The sequence below is a fragment of the Pogonomyrmex barbatus genome, unplaced genomic scaffold (assembly GCF_055798465.1).
Source record: "Pogonomyrmex barbatus isolate J1 unplaced genomic scaffold, ASM5579846v1 scaffold14, whole genome shotgun sequence".
NCBI classification, from domain to species: domain Eukaryota; kingdom Metazoa; phylum Arthropoda; class Insecta; order Hymenoptera; family Formicidae; genus Pogonomyrmex; species Pogonomyrmex barbatus.
In genome coordinates, this window is record NW_028297110.1 from 6,285,227 (window position 1) to 6,304,139 (window position 18,913).

The following is an 18,913-nucleotide window of genomic DNA, read 5'->3' on the forward strand; positions in this document are numbered from 1 at the left end:
TATTTATTAAATTTGCCATAAATAAATGTCATTTAGTCAACTATAACATTTTCAGAAAACTTATCTAATATACTATTTATCTAATATCACATTTAAAATTAAAACGTTTTCCCGCGCGGATAGCGGTGAGTCGGTTATCAGGTGGAGGAAGCGAGGACGTTGGAGACAGAAATTTGGTTTATAAATTCGAGTCAGCTGTTAGGCGAAATTATATTGTAATAATAGTTTATTAAAATAAAAAGAATAACAATGTATAGTGCGATGGAATGCACAAATATTCGCGAATACAAGTGGCCGTAAACGGACGAGACGGCGATCGGCGCGTGTTTACGGTTTTTACGCGGATGAGGTTTTTACGCGGTTATCATCCGGTGATCGGCGCTGGTATCGCTGCGCAGTATTCGGTGACGCGGGCGCACGGCGGTGGCGGTGTCGCACGTGTTGTCGCGGACCTTTAAATCTTTTGGCGATTTAAATCGTGTACGTGGGTTACGAACGTGGGCATTGTCACGAGGGTGAAATTTTCGAGAGGTTCTGACCATTCAGGTTGGAGAACGGGTGGACCCGAGAGTGCTCGGCTGACGAGGGGTGTGCCCCTCGTCTGTCTCAAAAGTGCCGAGTGAACTCGACCAGTTGGGGAGAGCCCCAGCTGTGGCGGAAGATGTATGTGTCAATGGCGAGTGAGCTCGATCAATCCCGGTGCTCGGAATCGGTCGGTGGTATCGGAGGGAACCCCGATACACGGCGGTGGAATTCGGAGACGGCGTTCGGATCAAGCGGACTCGATGCGCTAGGGAGACCCCCAGCAGCTCTCGGCTTGCCGTAAGAGGTTGCGGATGTGGTTTTCGGCCAGGCCAAGCGAACTTGGCGCATTGGGGAGGGCCTCAACAGAACTCAGGCTTTTTACCAGATTCGGTTCGGATACTCGCTTTCCTCGAGACGTGCTCTCAGAAGGCGAGCGCGGAACAAAATGATTTTCTATATCCGATGCCTTTTTATATCCGAGATCGACCTCGGTATTTTTAGGTCGGATCGGTCGGATTGGTCGATATCATCCCTCTCCACAGGAGCGGAAAAAAAGGATCGGATATAATTGGTTTTTTGGGATGATAAGGAATCGGAACGGGGATATGGAAGAGTAGGAAAAGGAGTTCAGTGGATAAGGTAACGGCGCGGCGCGGGGTCAGTTATGCACTTATAGACGCGATCGTGACGCGGTGCGGGACGCTCGCTCGCTTGCATGGCGCGGTGTCGGTGCGGCGCAGGGCGCATTAGCGCTTGCTGGCGCGAGCAGGAATACCACGAACATAGTCGTGTTTATGCGGTATTCCTTTGCTATGCTCCGACGTTTCAGAGTTCGCGAATTTCAGTGCGATTAAAAAAGGAGGCATAAATGCCTCTTGCGGCCACTGCCGCACTCTGCCTGATGTTCGGTAGTCCCCGACGGGTTGATTGGGGGAAAGTTGGAGGAGGAACGGAGCGGAAGGATGCGCCGTTACAAAATAGTTACCATTTCCGCCACTTATATTCTCTTTATCAACTTCATTACCTGAATTGTGATTTGTAATTTCTATGATTAAAGAACTTTTTCCTGCAAAATTTGATGTGTAGACTTCTTCGTTAGATGCAGACTCATTTAACGTCATACTCTTCGATGAATTGCAGCCAGTTACTTTGGACGTCTTCGAGTGGACTTAGCTCTCAAAGCTGGTTTACCTCTTATACTCCTGTTTATTTGAAATACAGAAATACTGAAATAGAGAAATTTTTTAAATGAAAATTTATATATTTCAAATAAATTAATAAATTGTTGCAACTTACAATTATTAGTAATTGTCTTCCTTATTTGCCGTTGATGTATTTATCTTCTCTGCACGGATAGAAATATCTTTACCTAAGTTCGTAGCTCTTTATTTTGCTAAATATTAAGGTTATATTTACAGTCTGAAGTTGCCTTCAGTGTAGTTTTTGGAATATTTTGATGTGAATAGGTCTTCACTATTTCTAGTTATGTCACTAATAATTTCTTTCGCTGCGTGATCGCAGTGAAAATGACAAACGGTGAAATTGTGAGATAATCACCAGTGAAAATCTATAATAAAAGTGAACTATGTCACTGAAAAATACGTAATCGATGCCCAGATATTATTGAGAATGTTCGTCCTTGTTGAAGATGAAGACGTTTCGTACAATGGTGGCATATCTTTAGAGAGTAGCGAATCATTTACAGATTAAGCCTTACAAGCTGTAATAATAAACAAATATAAGGCTATGTCTGATAAAACAATATAGATAAATAAATATATGACCACACTATTTATTTCATGCATGTAAAATAGAAAATAAAGTAAGCAACATAATGCAGATACATACAATTAAAGTAAGATTGTGGTTTTTGCGGAAGAAGTTCAATCGCTGAAATATTTTTCGTAATTTTATTATCAAATAAAAGATCTAAAAGTAGATTTAATATAAGAAATTAATTTTTCATGATAAACACTGATAAATTGAAAATAAAAAAGAAACATTACTTTAATGTTTCTTTTGTTTGAAATTTTACTTTGAGGGATAAAATAATTTCATGGAATAATTAATTACGATAAAGCAATCCATATGGAAAAACTACGAAAAAGAATACAAAAAGATTCCTAGAGAACATTATGACATCTTAAAGACATCTAAAAGATGTATTAAATATTATAAGACATCTTATTAAATTATATATAAGATGTATTTAAAACATCTTTAAGGCATCTTATGACCCGATTTATGACGTCTTAAAGACATCTTATTTTTCAATAAATAACATTTTTTAGGTGTTTTTCAGACGTCTTTCGGACGTCTCATTTGGAGTCTTTTGAACATTCTATAATGACATAAAAATTATATGGAAAGTATTGACAAGAGAAAGATACGAGACAGAATTTGGAATTACTTAATAAATCGGTACATTGATATAAATAATTACATAACTTTGATAACGATCTATCACGACGACTATTATTTATCTATTATAATCAGAAATCAATTTTCATTAGAAATGTTGTGTAGATATTAAATCATTGATATACCGATTTATCAAATAATTGCAGCTTCTGTCTCGTATTCTTTCTCTTGTCAAAACGTTTCCAAATAGTTTCATCTTAATTATGTTGTTGTATATTATAATAATATAAAATATTGGAATACGAGATAAACTGACCAATATTTTTATAGGTTACATTATATCGAAATTGGTCATGTCATTTATTCCAATCAATAAATATGTAGTCACTTCTCGATAAATGTTACAGTCGGTAAATAACTACTCTTAATAGCATAGCATTTATATCATTCGAATATTCTACACTCGTACACTTCTATTCTACACTTCTGAAAATACTGTGGTCATACGTACTATTGTCTAATATACCGAAGAACATTCATATGACATCTTGATAGTATATTATTTCTCGTATATTCTTAAGCTCATCTTCAGAATATACCGAATATATCCTATCAGCACATGATTTCATACGAATATTCTGTATTTATACTGAATGTACTGTGATCATACCGAAGATATTAAGATTATTCGTATAAAATCTATATGTAGAATATAATTTGTCGCATCCCAAGTAGCAAGATCACATCATTATGACAATGATTTAAGATTATTTTTTGTCATTCGACGTCAGTGTACTAAATAATAACGTAAAATAAATGTAACATTTGTCACGAAATATTACCGTTATAAACATATTGTCATTTTTAATAAATAAATAATAAAATAACATTATTAATTATTATCTTTCTTAATTAACTGTAATATCTCTAATAGCATATGATATCATTCGAATATTCTACACTCGTACTGAAAGTACTGTGGTCATACGCAGGGCAGTGATGCTAATTTTAAAATGAGAGAGTCAAGGAATAAGGATACCGCACACAAGGTGAAAGCATGTCCGTGAGAGTTCGGAAGTTCGGCCGGCGTCGGATAATAGACGAGGCTAGCAAATCTAGTCCTGACTCTTTCGCTCTTTATTCTCACAACTAGTCTATTCATTCGGCGATTCTGACTTCTGACCATCGAAATGATTGCGCTTTACGACATAGGCTACGTTCTTTAGCGCTTTAGCGCTTACAGTTGTAAGCATTATATCAATAATATTGTATATAATATTCATTATATTTAAAAAAAATGGAAATTATATCTGTTATTAGAAAAAGTTATATCTGTAATTAGAAAATAATAAAAAATAGATATAAGAGAAAATAGAAAAATTAGAAAAATAAAAAATTTTATTATATTTTTTTGTATTTTTGTACTTTTTTGTATTTTTTATATTTTTTATATTCTTTATAGATATTGTATATTATTTATTTAAACCTATTGCTATTATTATTATTTACTATTATTATTATTATTTATTTAATGCTTTAATGCATTTGATGAAATACAAGCAATTATCCTTTTTATTGTTGCATATTAGACGAAGATGGACCAGCAATATTGTCTGCAGCATGTAGTTGAAAATTTTTCTTTTGCTTTACCGAAGAAATAACATATAATTTATCTGTCGACATAAAAGATAAATGCTTTTCATCGAGCTTCATGTTTAAAGCAGTTTCATTTCTTGTTTTTAATGCTGACTTCAATACACAAATGGCATTTACAGTAGTCGACGATAATCTGTTTCGTTTTTTTGTTTTAACATCTGTTAAGAGGGAAAATATTCTTTCCGGAGCTGCATTTGAATTTGGGAATGCTCTAATAGAATTCAAGAGGGATCTTAAATTGGGATATTTGGTTTCATTATTTAAATATTGTCTTTGTAAAATCTCCTTCCATATATTATCAAAATTTAATTTTAACAAATTTTGTTTCTCTGTTACTGAAAAATCTGAATTTAAGGCAAACCATTCTTTCTTTAAATCATTTTCGTCAAAACCACCCATTCTTGCAGCAATAAAAGAAAGATCATGAAATGATGTTTCCCTATCAGTACTCAATAAAGCTGTATGTGGTAAAAGAATTTTGATAAAAATGTATCACTTACTGGTAATCTTTTGAAAATTTCTTCGGCTGCAGTTATGTAAAATCACAAACAGTTCTCTCGAACAGTTGCAACCATGTTTACGTGTCCATCCTCTATCAATTGATGAAGATATTCTTCGCATTGCGATCCTAAAAAAATATAATTTAAAGATTTATGATTTTCTATCTTACAAAATGTTATATTTGGCAAATGTTTTAAAATTTCTGATTTTATAAAATTTGTACAAATTTCTTTTAAAAAATCAATTGATTTTGACTGTAACAGATGTATCCTCATTTCCTCAGCTTGGAAAAATGCATTAAATACATTAAAAAAATGTAATTTATATTTTAAGAATAGTAAATATGCTTTTGTATTTACATTGCATGACATGCAACAAATTTTCTGCAGATGTGCCTTTTTCGCTCACGACCATTTCATTCAAAAAATGTTGTATCATATTCCAAGATTGAAAAAGTCTGTCGGTATACACGTGGTGAGAAAGCCATCGTGTATTACATAACTTTACAATTTTGAGTCCTTTCTTCAAAACATTCATTTAGTTCGGTGAAAATAGACCATCTTTGGGACTACAAGTTATATAGCTTGTAATTCTTTTCAAGAATTCCTCACAAACTTGAGGTATCTTAACACGCATGCGAAGCTAATGAAGCAGAATGGCATGGACATATGATAATGTCAATACATTATTGCACATCTCTTTCAATTTTTTCTTGAAAGATAAATGTTTTCTGACCATAACGGACGCATTGTCGCATGACAAGGCAACAATATTTGAAAAAAGTATTTGTAGTTTCCACATTTCATATTTAAATGCATTAAACACACACACACACACACGCACGCACGCACGCACGCACGCACGCACGCACGCACGCACGCACGCACGCACGCACGCACGCACGCACGCACGCACGCACGCACGCACGCACGCACGCACGCACGCACGCACGCACGCACGCACGCACGCACGCACACATTAGCATAAGCGCTCGTCCGTATACGCTCCGCGCTTCGACCAGCTTTAAGCGGTAGAGGAGGACAGATTACTATTGCTGTCTTCTTCTGTCTCAATCATGCTCGATTCTTCAATGCTAATGATTTTCATATTTTGACTTGCCGAATTGGCGATGTGACGTGCAATGCCGTTATCAATTTATTTTTATGAACTATATACACATTAATAATTATGTTAAAATATACGTTAAAATATACGTATATATATATATATATATATATATATATATATATATATATATATATATATAATATATATATATATATAAATTTATTTTAACATATTATTAATATGTATATAGTTGTATAGATGTATATATTGTTGATATATATATATATATATATACAGGATATTTCATTTTAAGTGATATGGTTAATTATCTCGCGAATCGATGATTTTATTGAAAAATTTTTCGAACAAAAGTTGCATGGCTTGAAGGGTGATACATGATGAAAATGTAGACTTGACCTTGAATGACCTTGTCAAAATCAGGTCAAGATCATTAATGTTTTTTTAAATGAAAACCTCTATTTTTTATTACATATTCTTGTGGCTTATCTTGAGAGCTTTCCAAAATACTATAATAAAGTTACTTTTCGTTAAGTACTTGTTAAGTTATAAGGTAAGACCGATCACTGATCCGGCCAACTAAGGTAAGATCAATTCGCATATGTCTTTAGCCTTTTGATAAGATGTTCAAATGGAGCTCCATTTTCTTGCAGATATAGCCTCAATCGTTTCTTAAAATTTTCTACTGTTGAAATTAAAATATTTTAAGGAATGCTACGATAAACATTATTCGATTTTTCATGTCTCCTGCAGATGTCGGCGGAATTTTGTAAACAATATTTTTTATGTAGCCCCACAAAAACAATCACACAAAGTTATAACGACACCCGACTCACCCCCCTCAATTAATAACAATTTAATATTATTTGAACAATGTTAACTGTCCCCGACCGATCAACCGTCGGGGTGCCGACACGGCGATCCTTCCGCGATCCCACCGTCGCGAAAAGCCCGTCGAACAGCGGACGCGGCAAACCGGTGATCACGCGGCTTCACGTGCGCGTGAGACAATAGACACACGGTAAGGTCACCACCGCCGGCCCCGCTACCGACCGCGCCACCGAACATCCTCGCGGAATTCCCGAGCGCGTTCGGCGAATTACCGCGGGGATTCCGACGAGACATCCCCCGGAAACTACCCCGACCCGAGTCCGGCCGACCCGTTCCCGACGAAACCCGACCGATGGCCGGCTCGGGTATATTAAGCGAATCCGGGAGATAAACGAGACCTATTCCCAGCGAGACAGTAACCAGTCCGACACTGCTCTCGATATTCCGAATCCTCTCCAGAAAAAGCGATCTAGGGTGCTACCTATCGTGCCAGGAGCTTCTGGCCGATCGCTCCTCTAATATCCACCAGCGCACAAGTACTCACAGGTTGAGGAGCTTCTCAACCTGGGCTCCACAAAGAAAGCCCTTGTGCACATATTCCTTTGACGATCGAGAAGCAGAGAGCTACCTGCATTCGAACCGTCATAGCCTTACACACAGCTGATCCGTCATATCAACACACACAGCTGATCCATCAAAACAAGCCGGCCGAAATCCCCGCGCACCGTCGCGCCCGCGCCGCGCCTATCGAGGAACGCGACGAAATTCGGAGAACCGACCGCGAGCAAACGATTGTATATAATACGTGGAAACCGCGCGTCTTTTCGCCGTACCAACGGCGAAATACCTGTAAATACTGTAAATATAAAAACAGCCAGTCGGCATTGTAAATATAAACTTAGACATACCAAAAGACACGATATTTTATTTCTCGTACCGAATCCTGACAAAACCGATCGATGCTATCCTGCAAAACCGAGCGACGCGGAGATAGAGACGTTTTAAAGTTAAATCAGGAGACCGTGGAGGCCATCGAATATATCCATATCTCCCTATCCATCTTTCATGAAAGATGTTATTGAGGTATTCCGTTACAATACGATGAGAATGGGATGGCGCATCATTTTACTGCCACCACATTTTTTGTCAAGCAAGATCAACCTCTTCTAAAAGCTCAGGTAATTTATTCTGCAAAAAAGAAAGGTAAGTTTCCCCATTTAAGGTTATCAAAAAAGTATGGATCCAATCAAATATCCATTTACAATTCCGCACCAAGTGTTCAAACTCCAACGATGTTAATTATTAACACGTTGAGTCCAGTAAGGATTGTATGTGGACCAATAATGACAGTTATGTTTATTGAGTTGTCCATTTATAAAATGAGACTTCGTCACTGAAGAGAACATACTGGAAAAAAGTTGGATCTTCTCTTTTCATTCGAAATGCCCAAAAATTGTCTTCTTAGCCTCATATCATTTTCACTTACATCTTGGGTTAAAGTGATGTAGGGATGGAATTTATGTCTTTGTAAAAAATCTTCCACACAGTGGACATAAGCAATTCCTAAATTACGTTGCAGTTCTCTGATTGAATATGAAGATTCAAGTTTACCATTGCTAGCACTACTAATACACACGGATCATTAACGTCATCTTCAGCATTTATTTGCGGTTTCTCTTACGGATTCTTCTGCGCTTTTGTGATAAAATTCTTCTTATCTGCATTGCATTTGAATGTCGTCTAAACGGATATCTATTACGATACAATCTTTCTGCTCTACAATAATTTCGTCCAGCTTCACCAAGCATAAGAATATCAACGATTTCAGAATAATATCAACATTTGAACTGTAAGCGGCTATTTTAAAAAAAACTTTGAAAAAGCCCACTAATGTAAAAAAATTAAAAAGCTATACAAAAAAAAAGAGGAAAGTTGAATCATTCAGTTGAAAAGAATTCTGTGCGCGTGAGTTAATTTCTACGGTGTCAGAAAAAAAACTGAAAAGAGATGGCCGCTCTCAGGTTCTTCCTGTGTGGATGCGTGCTATCGCACTGTGCACTAACAGGGCTCTCCCGTTCGCGGGGAGTTCAAATTGTTGAGCTTCTGGGGAGCTTATAAAATTTGATTTAAATAAGGTCTCAGGAAATTGATATTGCTGAACTGAAATACCTGTAAAATTTTTATATAAATATTATATAAAATATTTAAGAAGAAAAATTAAGTTAAAATTTGAAAATAACTTTATTCAACATTTTTCATATCGAATATAATATCCTTAATAGCAAGATGACGTCATTATGACGGTAATTTAAGGATTTATTTATCATTTTTCGTCATTCGACGTCAATATACTAAATAATGACATAAAATAAACATAACATTCGTCACGAAATATCGTTATGAATATATTGTCATTTAATCGTCATTTTAAAGTCATTTTTAATAAATAAATAATAAAATAACATTATTGATTATTATCTTTCTTAATTAACTGTTACGTTCAGTGAAAAATCACAATTCTTTTCTCTTCGGAGCGAATGGGTGAACTTACGATACAGTAAAAAATCATCCCGAATAATAAACCAAAATAACTTTTACAAGCTCAAGCTCCGTCTGCCAGTCTGCCGAATACATAAACTTCAGACTGTTGAGGGCCCGCTTCTTGAATCAACAAATAAGCTATAAAACCCGATCGAATTGTAATTAAGCTAAAATAACACTTGACAGTCATATGTCAAATGTAAAGAAACCCTTAATGCACGCTGGCGACGATGGAAAATAAACTGCCAAAGTAAGTATTTATTTTCTCTCATAACAGGCTGCGCACTCAAATAGCCTTCGTAATGGCATCAGTTATTTAATCCCGCCGACCACCCGCTCAGCTGCAAATATTAAGATAATGTCATATGTTAATAGAGACTCGGACCTATTACCTAACTATCCTCTCTAAAACTCCTCCCTTTACCAATCAGACTTTTTTTTCAAAATTCAGATCTACGATAAGCTAACTCTCCCCACATCCTTAACGATTCGCTAATTGTTAAATCCCTATTTGTTAAAGACCCATGAGATACTATTAATTTCGAACCGAAGTCCCATCCCCGCGACAGCTTTATATTAAAATCCTCCCCCAGAGGAAACGCACTTCTTTTTCCGCTAGTCTTCACATGTTCTTATCCATCAGTATTCACGAGCTCATTATGGACATTCGTGTGCATTCGCGTTCGTTCGCGTTCGCATTCGCTTCTTAACTCTCGGTTTAACTTTTGTTGATTCTCGCCGAAGTAACCGCAGATCTAATTATTAAAATTTTAATATTGGGACGGGTAAATTAAAATAAATTTGTGACTTCTTTTAATTATTCATTTTATTTATATTCCAAACGGGAGTGTTTCTTTTTTTTGTGCACCTCTGTTTTCTTCGACCTCACCGTGGAACCTCAGCAGCACCCTGCAGAGAACTAACCGGTAGCCACTGGTCCTGACTCCCGTTTTGTCTTTAGCCGACCCACTTGCAACGATATTTCTTTGTAATCATCGCAGTAATAAGTCGCATGGATTAGTATGATTTGTTATCTACTATTACCATTTGAATACCAATCGTTTCCCATTGCCTCTCTTTCCCCTCACTTACCTTTCTGAGTCTATCGTGCTTAAGGTTTAACACTTTTACACTTACATAAATGTTTATTTAAATTATTCTATTATTTTTATTTACTTATATTATAAAAACCGGCCATGGCCCTAAATATTTTAACGAGAGTTTTAGTCCCGAACTACCACCGCCCGACGACCTCCGCACTTTTGTAACACTCGTATTACACTTACATGCATTTTTTCTTCCACACACATGCAAGCATTCGAAAGAATATTAACCATTTACCATTATCTACCGATTAATCATTATGCGTATCATTGCTTCTTTATGCTTAAATATTTTGTGTTTTAATCTTGCATTTTGTTCCTTTCACATTATTTAATGTTATTAAATGTTTATTTTAATAATAAATCGATTTATTCATTTTTAACTTAACCTTCTCGTCACGCTCGTTCCCGCCCGTTCTCGAGGATCGCATATGGTCCTACTCCAAGTAAAAAGAGATTAAATTCTCTTGTCTAAATTAACGGACTGACGGACGTATGTCACGTAGTCGGAGTCATAGCGTCTTTTTCAAAACGTTAACCCGTATCAGCTGATCTGTACGGTGCGTCTGACTCGCAGGCACGTTCCAGAGCAGTCACCTGCGAGAGGTATTCGGTGCGTCCTTCTTTGCCTCATCCCTTCAATTCTTTAAATAATAATTTCGAGGTCTAGACGTAACAAATTGTAATATGTAAATAAGAAAAATATTTATTTAATACACTTATTAACAAATTTATAAACAAATAAACAAAATCTCTTCTTCTTCTTCCTTCATATAGGTCTTTAGGCATGTTCTATCTCACTCTCATATGCCTGTGGTGCGCATATAGGTGATGTAGGCATATAGGACCCACTTTTTAACGCCGATTCCGAACGACAAATTTTCGAGGAGGTTCTAAGGGCAAGAATCACTCTCGTGGTTTGCCAGACCGTCGAGAAGAGACACGTATGAAAATATGTTGATCTACTGAGACTCGAACCTGGGATCGCTAGCGTATTAGACCAATGCGCTGTCTACTATGCCACGCTTGCTCTTTAAACAAAATATATTCAACAATTTATAAACAATTTTCATAATAAAAATGATTCTCATAAAACATAATATAGATTCACGGCTCTATATATGTAATTTAATTATCTACAAGAATTACATATGTAATCAAGATTTTAAAATTCAGATTATTTATATGACAATATAGTAACATATATTAACCAAATCTATCATATCTTATGCCAGAATTCCGTGTTCACTTATATATCATTATTTCAATTGCAGGTTTCATCCCATTATAGAAGTTAAGCGGCATCGAACAGGATCTCAACTAAGACAATAGCCGTTTTAAAAATAAGGAGCTCGCGATAGTGGACAAGTTCTCGGATAGCTTATATGAAGCTTCCGAGCAAGAAATAGCAAAGCTATTTTTGATGCTCCCAAAAAACTCTTAAAATATAATTTTATTGCTCCTAGCAAGCTTAAATAAAGCTCCCTGCAAACATAAATAAAGTTTCCAAAGAGCTCTCAAAAGCGGTTATAGAAGCTTCCGGAGAGCTCCGTGTATTTTTTGGAAACTAAAATGAAGCTTACAAAAAAAATTTTATGAGTTCCCTGAGAATTTGTTGTGTTGTGTGGGTTGTCAATATTTTCGCTGTTGCTTTGATTATTCTTCGGATCATATCCTTTCTTATTGAGACTGTGACACTCTCGGACTCTTCTTATTTCTTATCCTTATACATAGAAGTACCATATGAGACTTCGTCGGTTGATCTAGAAAATGTTCGTCATTGTATATACAATGAACACAGTCTCAATAAGAAAGGATCCGTATGATCCGAAGAATAATCAAAGCAATATCGAAAGTATTAACAAGAATAAATCTATGCAAAACAAATATGAAAATCAAACATCAAAAATTAAGTCTCAGTGCCAGTATAAGGCAGATCTATTTAACGAATGGCAGGCCAGATATCTCTTTGAGCATCTTCTTTAAGTACTCTAAAAAAAAAAACAAAAAAAAAACAAAAACAAAATAAAACCAAAACAAAAAGGCTCAAACTCCGTCACGTCTACGTTCGTGATTCTTCTCACCATCATTGATCCTAGGTAATGCTAAGAACGGGTGATATATCATTTTGTTAAATATTTTCGAAAATAAGATCCAGATAAAAAAGTGTTCCTACAAAAGTTGTTTTCTTTTCTACGCAAAATAATATCGCGTGATAAAAATGACATTTCCATTTAAGAAATCAAAGTTGACCTTCAAATAACCTTGAAAACGTCCATGAAATGGTAAACTAAAAATACTATCGTATGTCCTCTTGGAAATCAAATAACTTTTGTCTAAACGCTTTTTTTCTGTAGTGATTTGTTTCTGAGATAAAAATTCGTCACGTTTTAATAGTCCATCCTGTATATATATATATATATATATATATATATATATAATATAAATATATGTATATTATTAAGATTTTTATATTGTTAGTCCTAATCAAGTTGTCAGAGTGTAATAAGTAATAATATATATTATTATCATTTAAAGCATCTTTATCATCTAAAACAGATAATTCTAATGATGGTATAATAATAAAAGCTTCTTCTTCTTCATCTAAAGACTCAAATAATTCTTCGTTAATTACAACCACGTAATGAATCATGTTGACTGTTGTTCTGTAGCGTTCTTTTCATCTCTATTCGTACATTTACACTTTTGAAATTTATGCTGTCCTCATCAGTTCCAATGTAATGTTAGTACAGTCCCAGTGCAGAGAAAAGAACAAACCTAATGTATGAGCATTCATTTTCTATGCTTTTATCTTATTGTAGCCAGATCTATAACTAATAATACAAGTAGTTCGCATGGCAACAAAAATAGTCCGCATGAATTTCGGAAAAAATCTTTCGAAAAATGACACAAATGCGTGATCGCCAAAATTGCGATCAGTCTTTCGAAAGACCGCAGAAACACGCGAGAATATTGCGAAAAGTCTATTAGCAAATTCCTCAATTTGCTGATCGAATCGGGCATGATATTGATCAATCAATATCACGCGATCAATCGACGCAACCGATCAGAATGCTGATCGGGCATCGATCAGTCTATATAATCGGCTACACAAGGTGGAGTCGGAGGAGTCGAAAGTATTAGCCATTCGAAATCAAAATTATAAAAGTCGCGCGAGATATTACCGAATCCCGTCGCGAAGTTCACGCGGGCTGTATTATCAGCATCTCAGGTGTCACACTCGGTCGTCGGCCGTCAGGGTAACGCGAGACGCGCCGAGCCGCCCAACGACGCTTAATCGTGTGTGAGAAATATAAGTTACAGTGTAATATCACGTTTGTGTTCTTATTAAAATAAATCAGTCGAATTAAAAGAAAGTATGTATTAGATTTCAAGAGGATCCCTACATTTCTTTGATCCTGCTCGGAGTTTCAACTCTTTAGGTTTGGTGAACCCGACCCCTGAATATTAACATAATAAATAGTAAAATTGTAGCCCATTCAGGGTACAACATTTTGGTGGCAGCAGTGGGATTGTCAAAACTATCTGCCAAGAGCAACAACTTGAGAAGATCATCGTTGACCAAGTAGAATTGAAAGAGTAGGCCCCGATGCACTGCATTACGAACAGAAGAGGGGAGGAAAATTTTTTCAAAACAAAATAAGACCTGCAGTAATAGGTTAAAAGCTGCAGGCAGAAGAATCAAATTTCCTATAAGCTGAAAATACAAGACCTGTAGAAAACAGGCGAATGGAAAAGGCCCCAAGTAAAAAAATAAGCCGTCCGACAAAACTGTGTCAGTGTAATGTAAAGTCAGCAGAGTACCGACCTATGACAACGAGTGTCCAGTGGCAGCGGAGCAACGACCATAGAGCATCGAGAGCCAGCCAGCGCCGACCGTGTACATCGTGTATACCAGGCAGCGAGGATGCTTCATCGACACGCACTACTACTAGCGCAGCCAACTGACACGCCAGCACAAGCAGCGACCATGCGAGGGTATTCGATCTGTCTTCTAATGTAAGTCAGAAAAGTCATACTGTAAAGTGAATGTCCGCAGCGAAGGACAGCCTAGCGTATGTAACTTGGCCAAAATCGCGGCCAACAGACAACCCCGTAAAATATTCGCACATTATCTCCGCGATAAATACCGCAAGAAACGCACTAAAGGAAATACGCGACAACATGCGCCGTGTATTAAGATACGAAAGCGACGAAGATGTTCACGTTATAACCGAACGCAAATTTCCATACGACGAAAAGGATTAGCATGCTCGCACTGAACGACACCGACTCCCACATTGATACATGTATAGGCACGCAACACACACAAACAAACTTACGACGGAAGCATATTTGACTCTTCCAACATATATCAATCATTGATAAATGAAATGGTCCACTCACCCGCCGAACAACAGAACGAAATCGACAATGAAATCTTGCAACTACGGCATTCAGTCGACAGACACGGACCACAAGAAAATCGAACAAACCATCGCGTCACAATTGACACACAGTCCGATAATATCATGTTTCGTGAATTAATGGACGAAATACGCGATCTCCGCGTACAAGTAACGGATTAAGCCGGCAGGCACAATTACCTATGGGCGAACAAACGAGAGTATTTCAAGATTTTCTTCCGCACCCGTTAGATTTAACTTACGTATCAGACGTTCGTATCAGGACATACGAAACCAATCGGGAAATGCACTGGCATTTCTAACATTGAAAGACGCGCGTAACAAGATCCCAGATCGACACGTCACAAGGACGCGAGTATGAATTTCTAAATGCAAGCACGTAAGCTATAAAAAATATACACCCTGCGGATGAACAATCTTTATTGGAGGCTATTCTTTGCACCAAATTCAAAGGCAAGGCCATGATGGATTTCTGTACGCGAGATATAGTGAATTTCGCAATTAAAGCGAGAATTGGAAAAAGAATACTTAAGCAAACGAAGTACCGCACACTTGCAACTCGAGTTTAACTCGCTCAAACAGAAACCAAACGAAAGCGCACAAGAAGGTAAATGAATAATAGACAGATAAATAACATAGCCATGGAGTTATACGAATCCATGGAAGAAGGCAAAAACCATACAGTCGAGCAGCAACGCGCGATCTTAGAAAATAAAAGAGCAGGCGCTTTACAATTACCAAAACGGGTTACATGAAAACATTAAATTAATCGTACGATCGCAACGTTATAAGATGTTACAAGAAGCAATCGCGGGAGCAAGCGCGGAAGAGAAAACGCGAGGATCTAGCACTCGAACTCAAGCGTATCGAAATCAGCCAATATTTAAAACGCAATCACAAACTCCGCATTGCGAGAAATGCGAAAAAATTGGTCATTATGGGTGCGATTGTAGGACTAGTCGTTTCACAAATAGATACACCCTGCCTAAGCCGGAAGGACAACCACGAATAAACACAATCGAAAAACAGTATAGCAAAAGATACTACTGCAAAAAGATAGGATTTGCGCCAAGAATGTTGGACACTGAATGGAAAGTTAGAAAATAACAGTAAAAATTCAGAAAAAATTTTTTTGAATTCGCGAAAAGGAAATCTCGCGAAGAACTTTAAAAATAAAAAGAGCACCGGCGAAAGTAAACTGACCGTCCCACGTCCCGCGTCAGAGTATCACGTGGCACACGTCAAAGGGGCATCGCTCGTCAACATCGGACTAAACGCGATCATATTACCGATTGCAGAAGCCAAAGGTAAAAAAGTAAACTTCCTATTTGATACGGGCGCATCAGCAACGATAATAAAATTAAAATATTTATTAGATCATGTCCTAATCTACGAAGAAAAAATTAAGTTAACAGGACATGAGATAATAACATTGCGCAAACATATTACGGTTCAACTGTCGCGAAAAAAGATATAACACCGGTATACATAGTGCGAGATAATGCGCCAATGGAATACGATGCGATCCTAGGAGCAGATTTCATTTGGCAATATATAACTGCGTTCGACCCAAAAATAAATTCTGTGCAATTTAAAAATACGAATTTCAAGCTTTATCCATACAGGCGCGTAACTTTAGGGCCGCGCAATGAAATCGTGCAATTCACGACTAATCAAAATATAATCGGATTGACGAAACCAGAGGAAATGATACCTGGAATTTTTATTGGATGTTGCCTCGAACCGCGAAAGTCGAACCGCGAAATTACACATGTCCAATCAGTATACTAAATATTACAGAAGAAGAAAAAATTATCCAAGTACCGCAAATAACATTACAAGAACTAGGTACGCAAGAAAAGATAACATAAGAATCTATAAACAACAGACAAGAAGTAAAAATACAAAATTAATCTCTCGAGAAGAGCTCGAGAAAATAAACAATTCTTTATTTACAATTCCTTACGCACAGAACATTTAAATAAAGAAGAACGAAAATCTGTACTAGAATTATGTCACGAATACAATGACATGACGTTTTACCTAGAAGGAGACACATTAACGTGCACAACAAAAATTAAGCACGAAATAGCGATACGAACAGATTCATCACTAATAAACGTCCTTACCGTTTACCTGAAAAGCATAAAGACGAGGTAAACAAACAAATTCAAGAAATGCTAAAACAGGAAATTATCAGACCAAGCGTCAGCCAATGGAACGCATTAGTTATGCCGAAAAAGACAGATGCTTCAGGTAAAACAAAATTGCGAATTGTGATTGATTTCAGGAAATTGAATGATCTCACAATCGGAGATTTATTCCCGTTGCCCAACATAACGGATATACTTGATCAGTTGGGCAACGCGAAATATTTCACGACATTAGATCATCAGGTTACCATCAGATACCAATGGCGGAACAAGATAAAAATAAAACTGCATTCTCTACGCCATACGATCATTATGAATTTAACAGAATGCCGTTTGATTTAAAAAACGCACTTGCAATCTTCCAACGCTTAATAAATTCAGTTTTAATGGGTTTGCAAGGAATTAAATGTTTAGTATATCTCGATGACATTGTAATATACGGTCCTAGCCTTACAGAACATAACAAAAGATTAAAATTAGTTCTTCAAAGACTAAGAGAGAACAATCTAAAACTCCAACCAGACAAGTGCGAATTCTTACAAAAAGAAGTAGTCTATTTAATATATAATTACTGAAAATGGAATTTCGCCAGATCCATCAAAATTGCACGTCGTAAAAAACTTTCCTACGCCTAAAAAAATAAAAGACGTGCAATTATTCATTGGATTAGCCGGATACTACAGAAAATTTATTGAAGATTTCTCACGAATTGCAAAATTAATTAACAAAACTTACAAAAAAGGGAGAGAAATTGGAGTGAACCACAACACAGCAAAGTCCATTTGACACACTAAAGAATAAATTAACAACGGCACCGATATTAAAATATTGACTTTACGAGAGAATTTCTCCTAATCACGGATGCATCGGATTATGCAATAGGAGCTGTTTTATCGCAAGGCGAGGTAAGTCAAGATCGACCCGTCGCGTATGCCAGTCGCATATTATTACGAGCTGAACAAAATTATAATACAACTGAAAAAGAATTATTCGCAATAGTATGGGCAATAAAGCATTTCAGACCTTATTTATACGGGACAAAATTCAAAATAATTATCGACCATAAACCGTTAATATGGTTATTTAATGTAACAGATCCCGGTTCACGTTTAATCAGATGGAGATTAAAGTTGGAAGAATACGATTATGAAATAATACACAAAGCTGGGAAAGCCAACGCTAACGCTGACGCACTAAGTCGTAACGTGGCAGCAATAACGAAAGAACAACAGACTGACGACACCGTCAGAAAAACAATACGAAGAAGAAGATAAGAAGCAAATATTATATGAATATCACGCATTTGTAGGAGGACATCAGGGCGTCGAACGGACAATAAATAAAATACGATTATATCACAACTGGCCAGGATTAAAACGAGATATTGAACAATACATCTCAAAATGTAAACATTGCCAAAAGAATAAATTGCAACGACGCGCTAAAGCACCTCTAATGCTAACAGATACGTCAACAAAACCATTTGAAAAATGCGCGTTAGAATCGGACCCTATATAATTTTAGAGAAAACGGACGACGTAAACTATAAAATAAAAATGGGCCGCCGAACAATAAATATACATGCGAACCGAATCAAAGCGCATAATAATAAAAAAATAATAAAAAAAATAAAAAACAGTGGGACTTACTGACAGAAAAATCTCAGCAGATCCAGATGATACAGATAATAGCTCCCAATAATAAAACCATATAAAATAAACTAAAAATA

At 36.5% G+C, this 18,913-nt stretch overlaps 1 protein-coding gene across 2 annotated transcripts in view; it reads right to left on the bottom strand.

Moving 5' to 3' along the window:
* Positions 1–198: 198 nt before the first annotated feature.
* Positions 199–18,913, bottom strand: part of Pgant35A (polypeptide N-acetylgalactosaminyltransferase 35A) — a 32,962-nt gene continuing 14,247 nt past the window's right edge. The window contains exons 7-9 of one of the 2 annotated variants that reach the window (XR_016138351.1): positions 5,043–5,170; positions 1,822–2,245; positions 199–1,751 (exon numbers count right to left, since the gene is read on the bottom strand). Coding sequence is in view for 1 of the 2 variants with exons in the window: in XM_089072800.1 (XP_088928926.1) it covers positions 5,138–5,170 (33 nt within the window). In the remaining variant the exon portion in view is untranslated. Of the gene's footprint in view, positions 1,752–1,821; positions 2,246–4,519; positions 5,171–18,913 lie in introns of those variants that run through there. The other variant, XM_089072800.1, reaches the window with a different exon arrangement.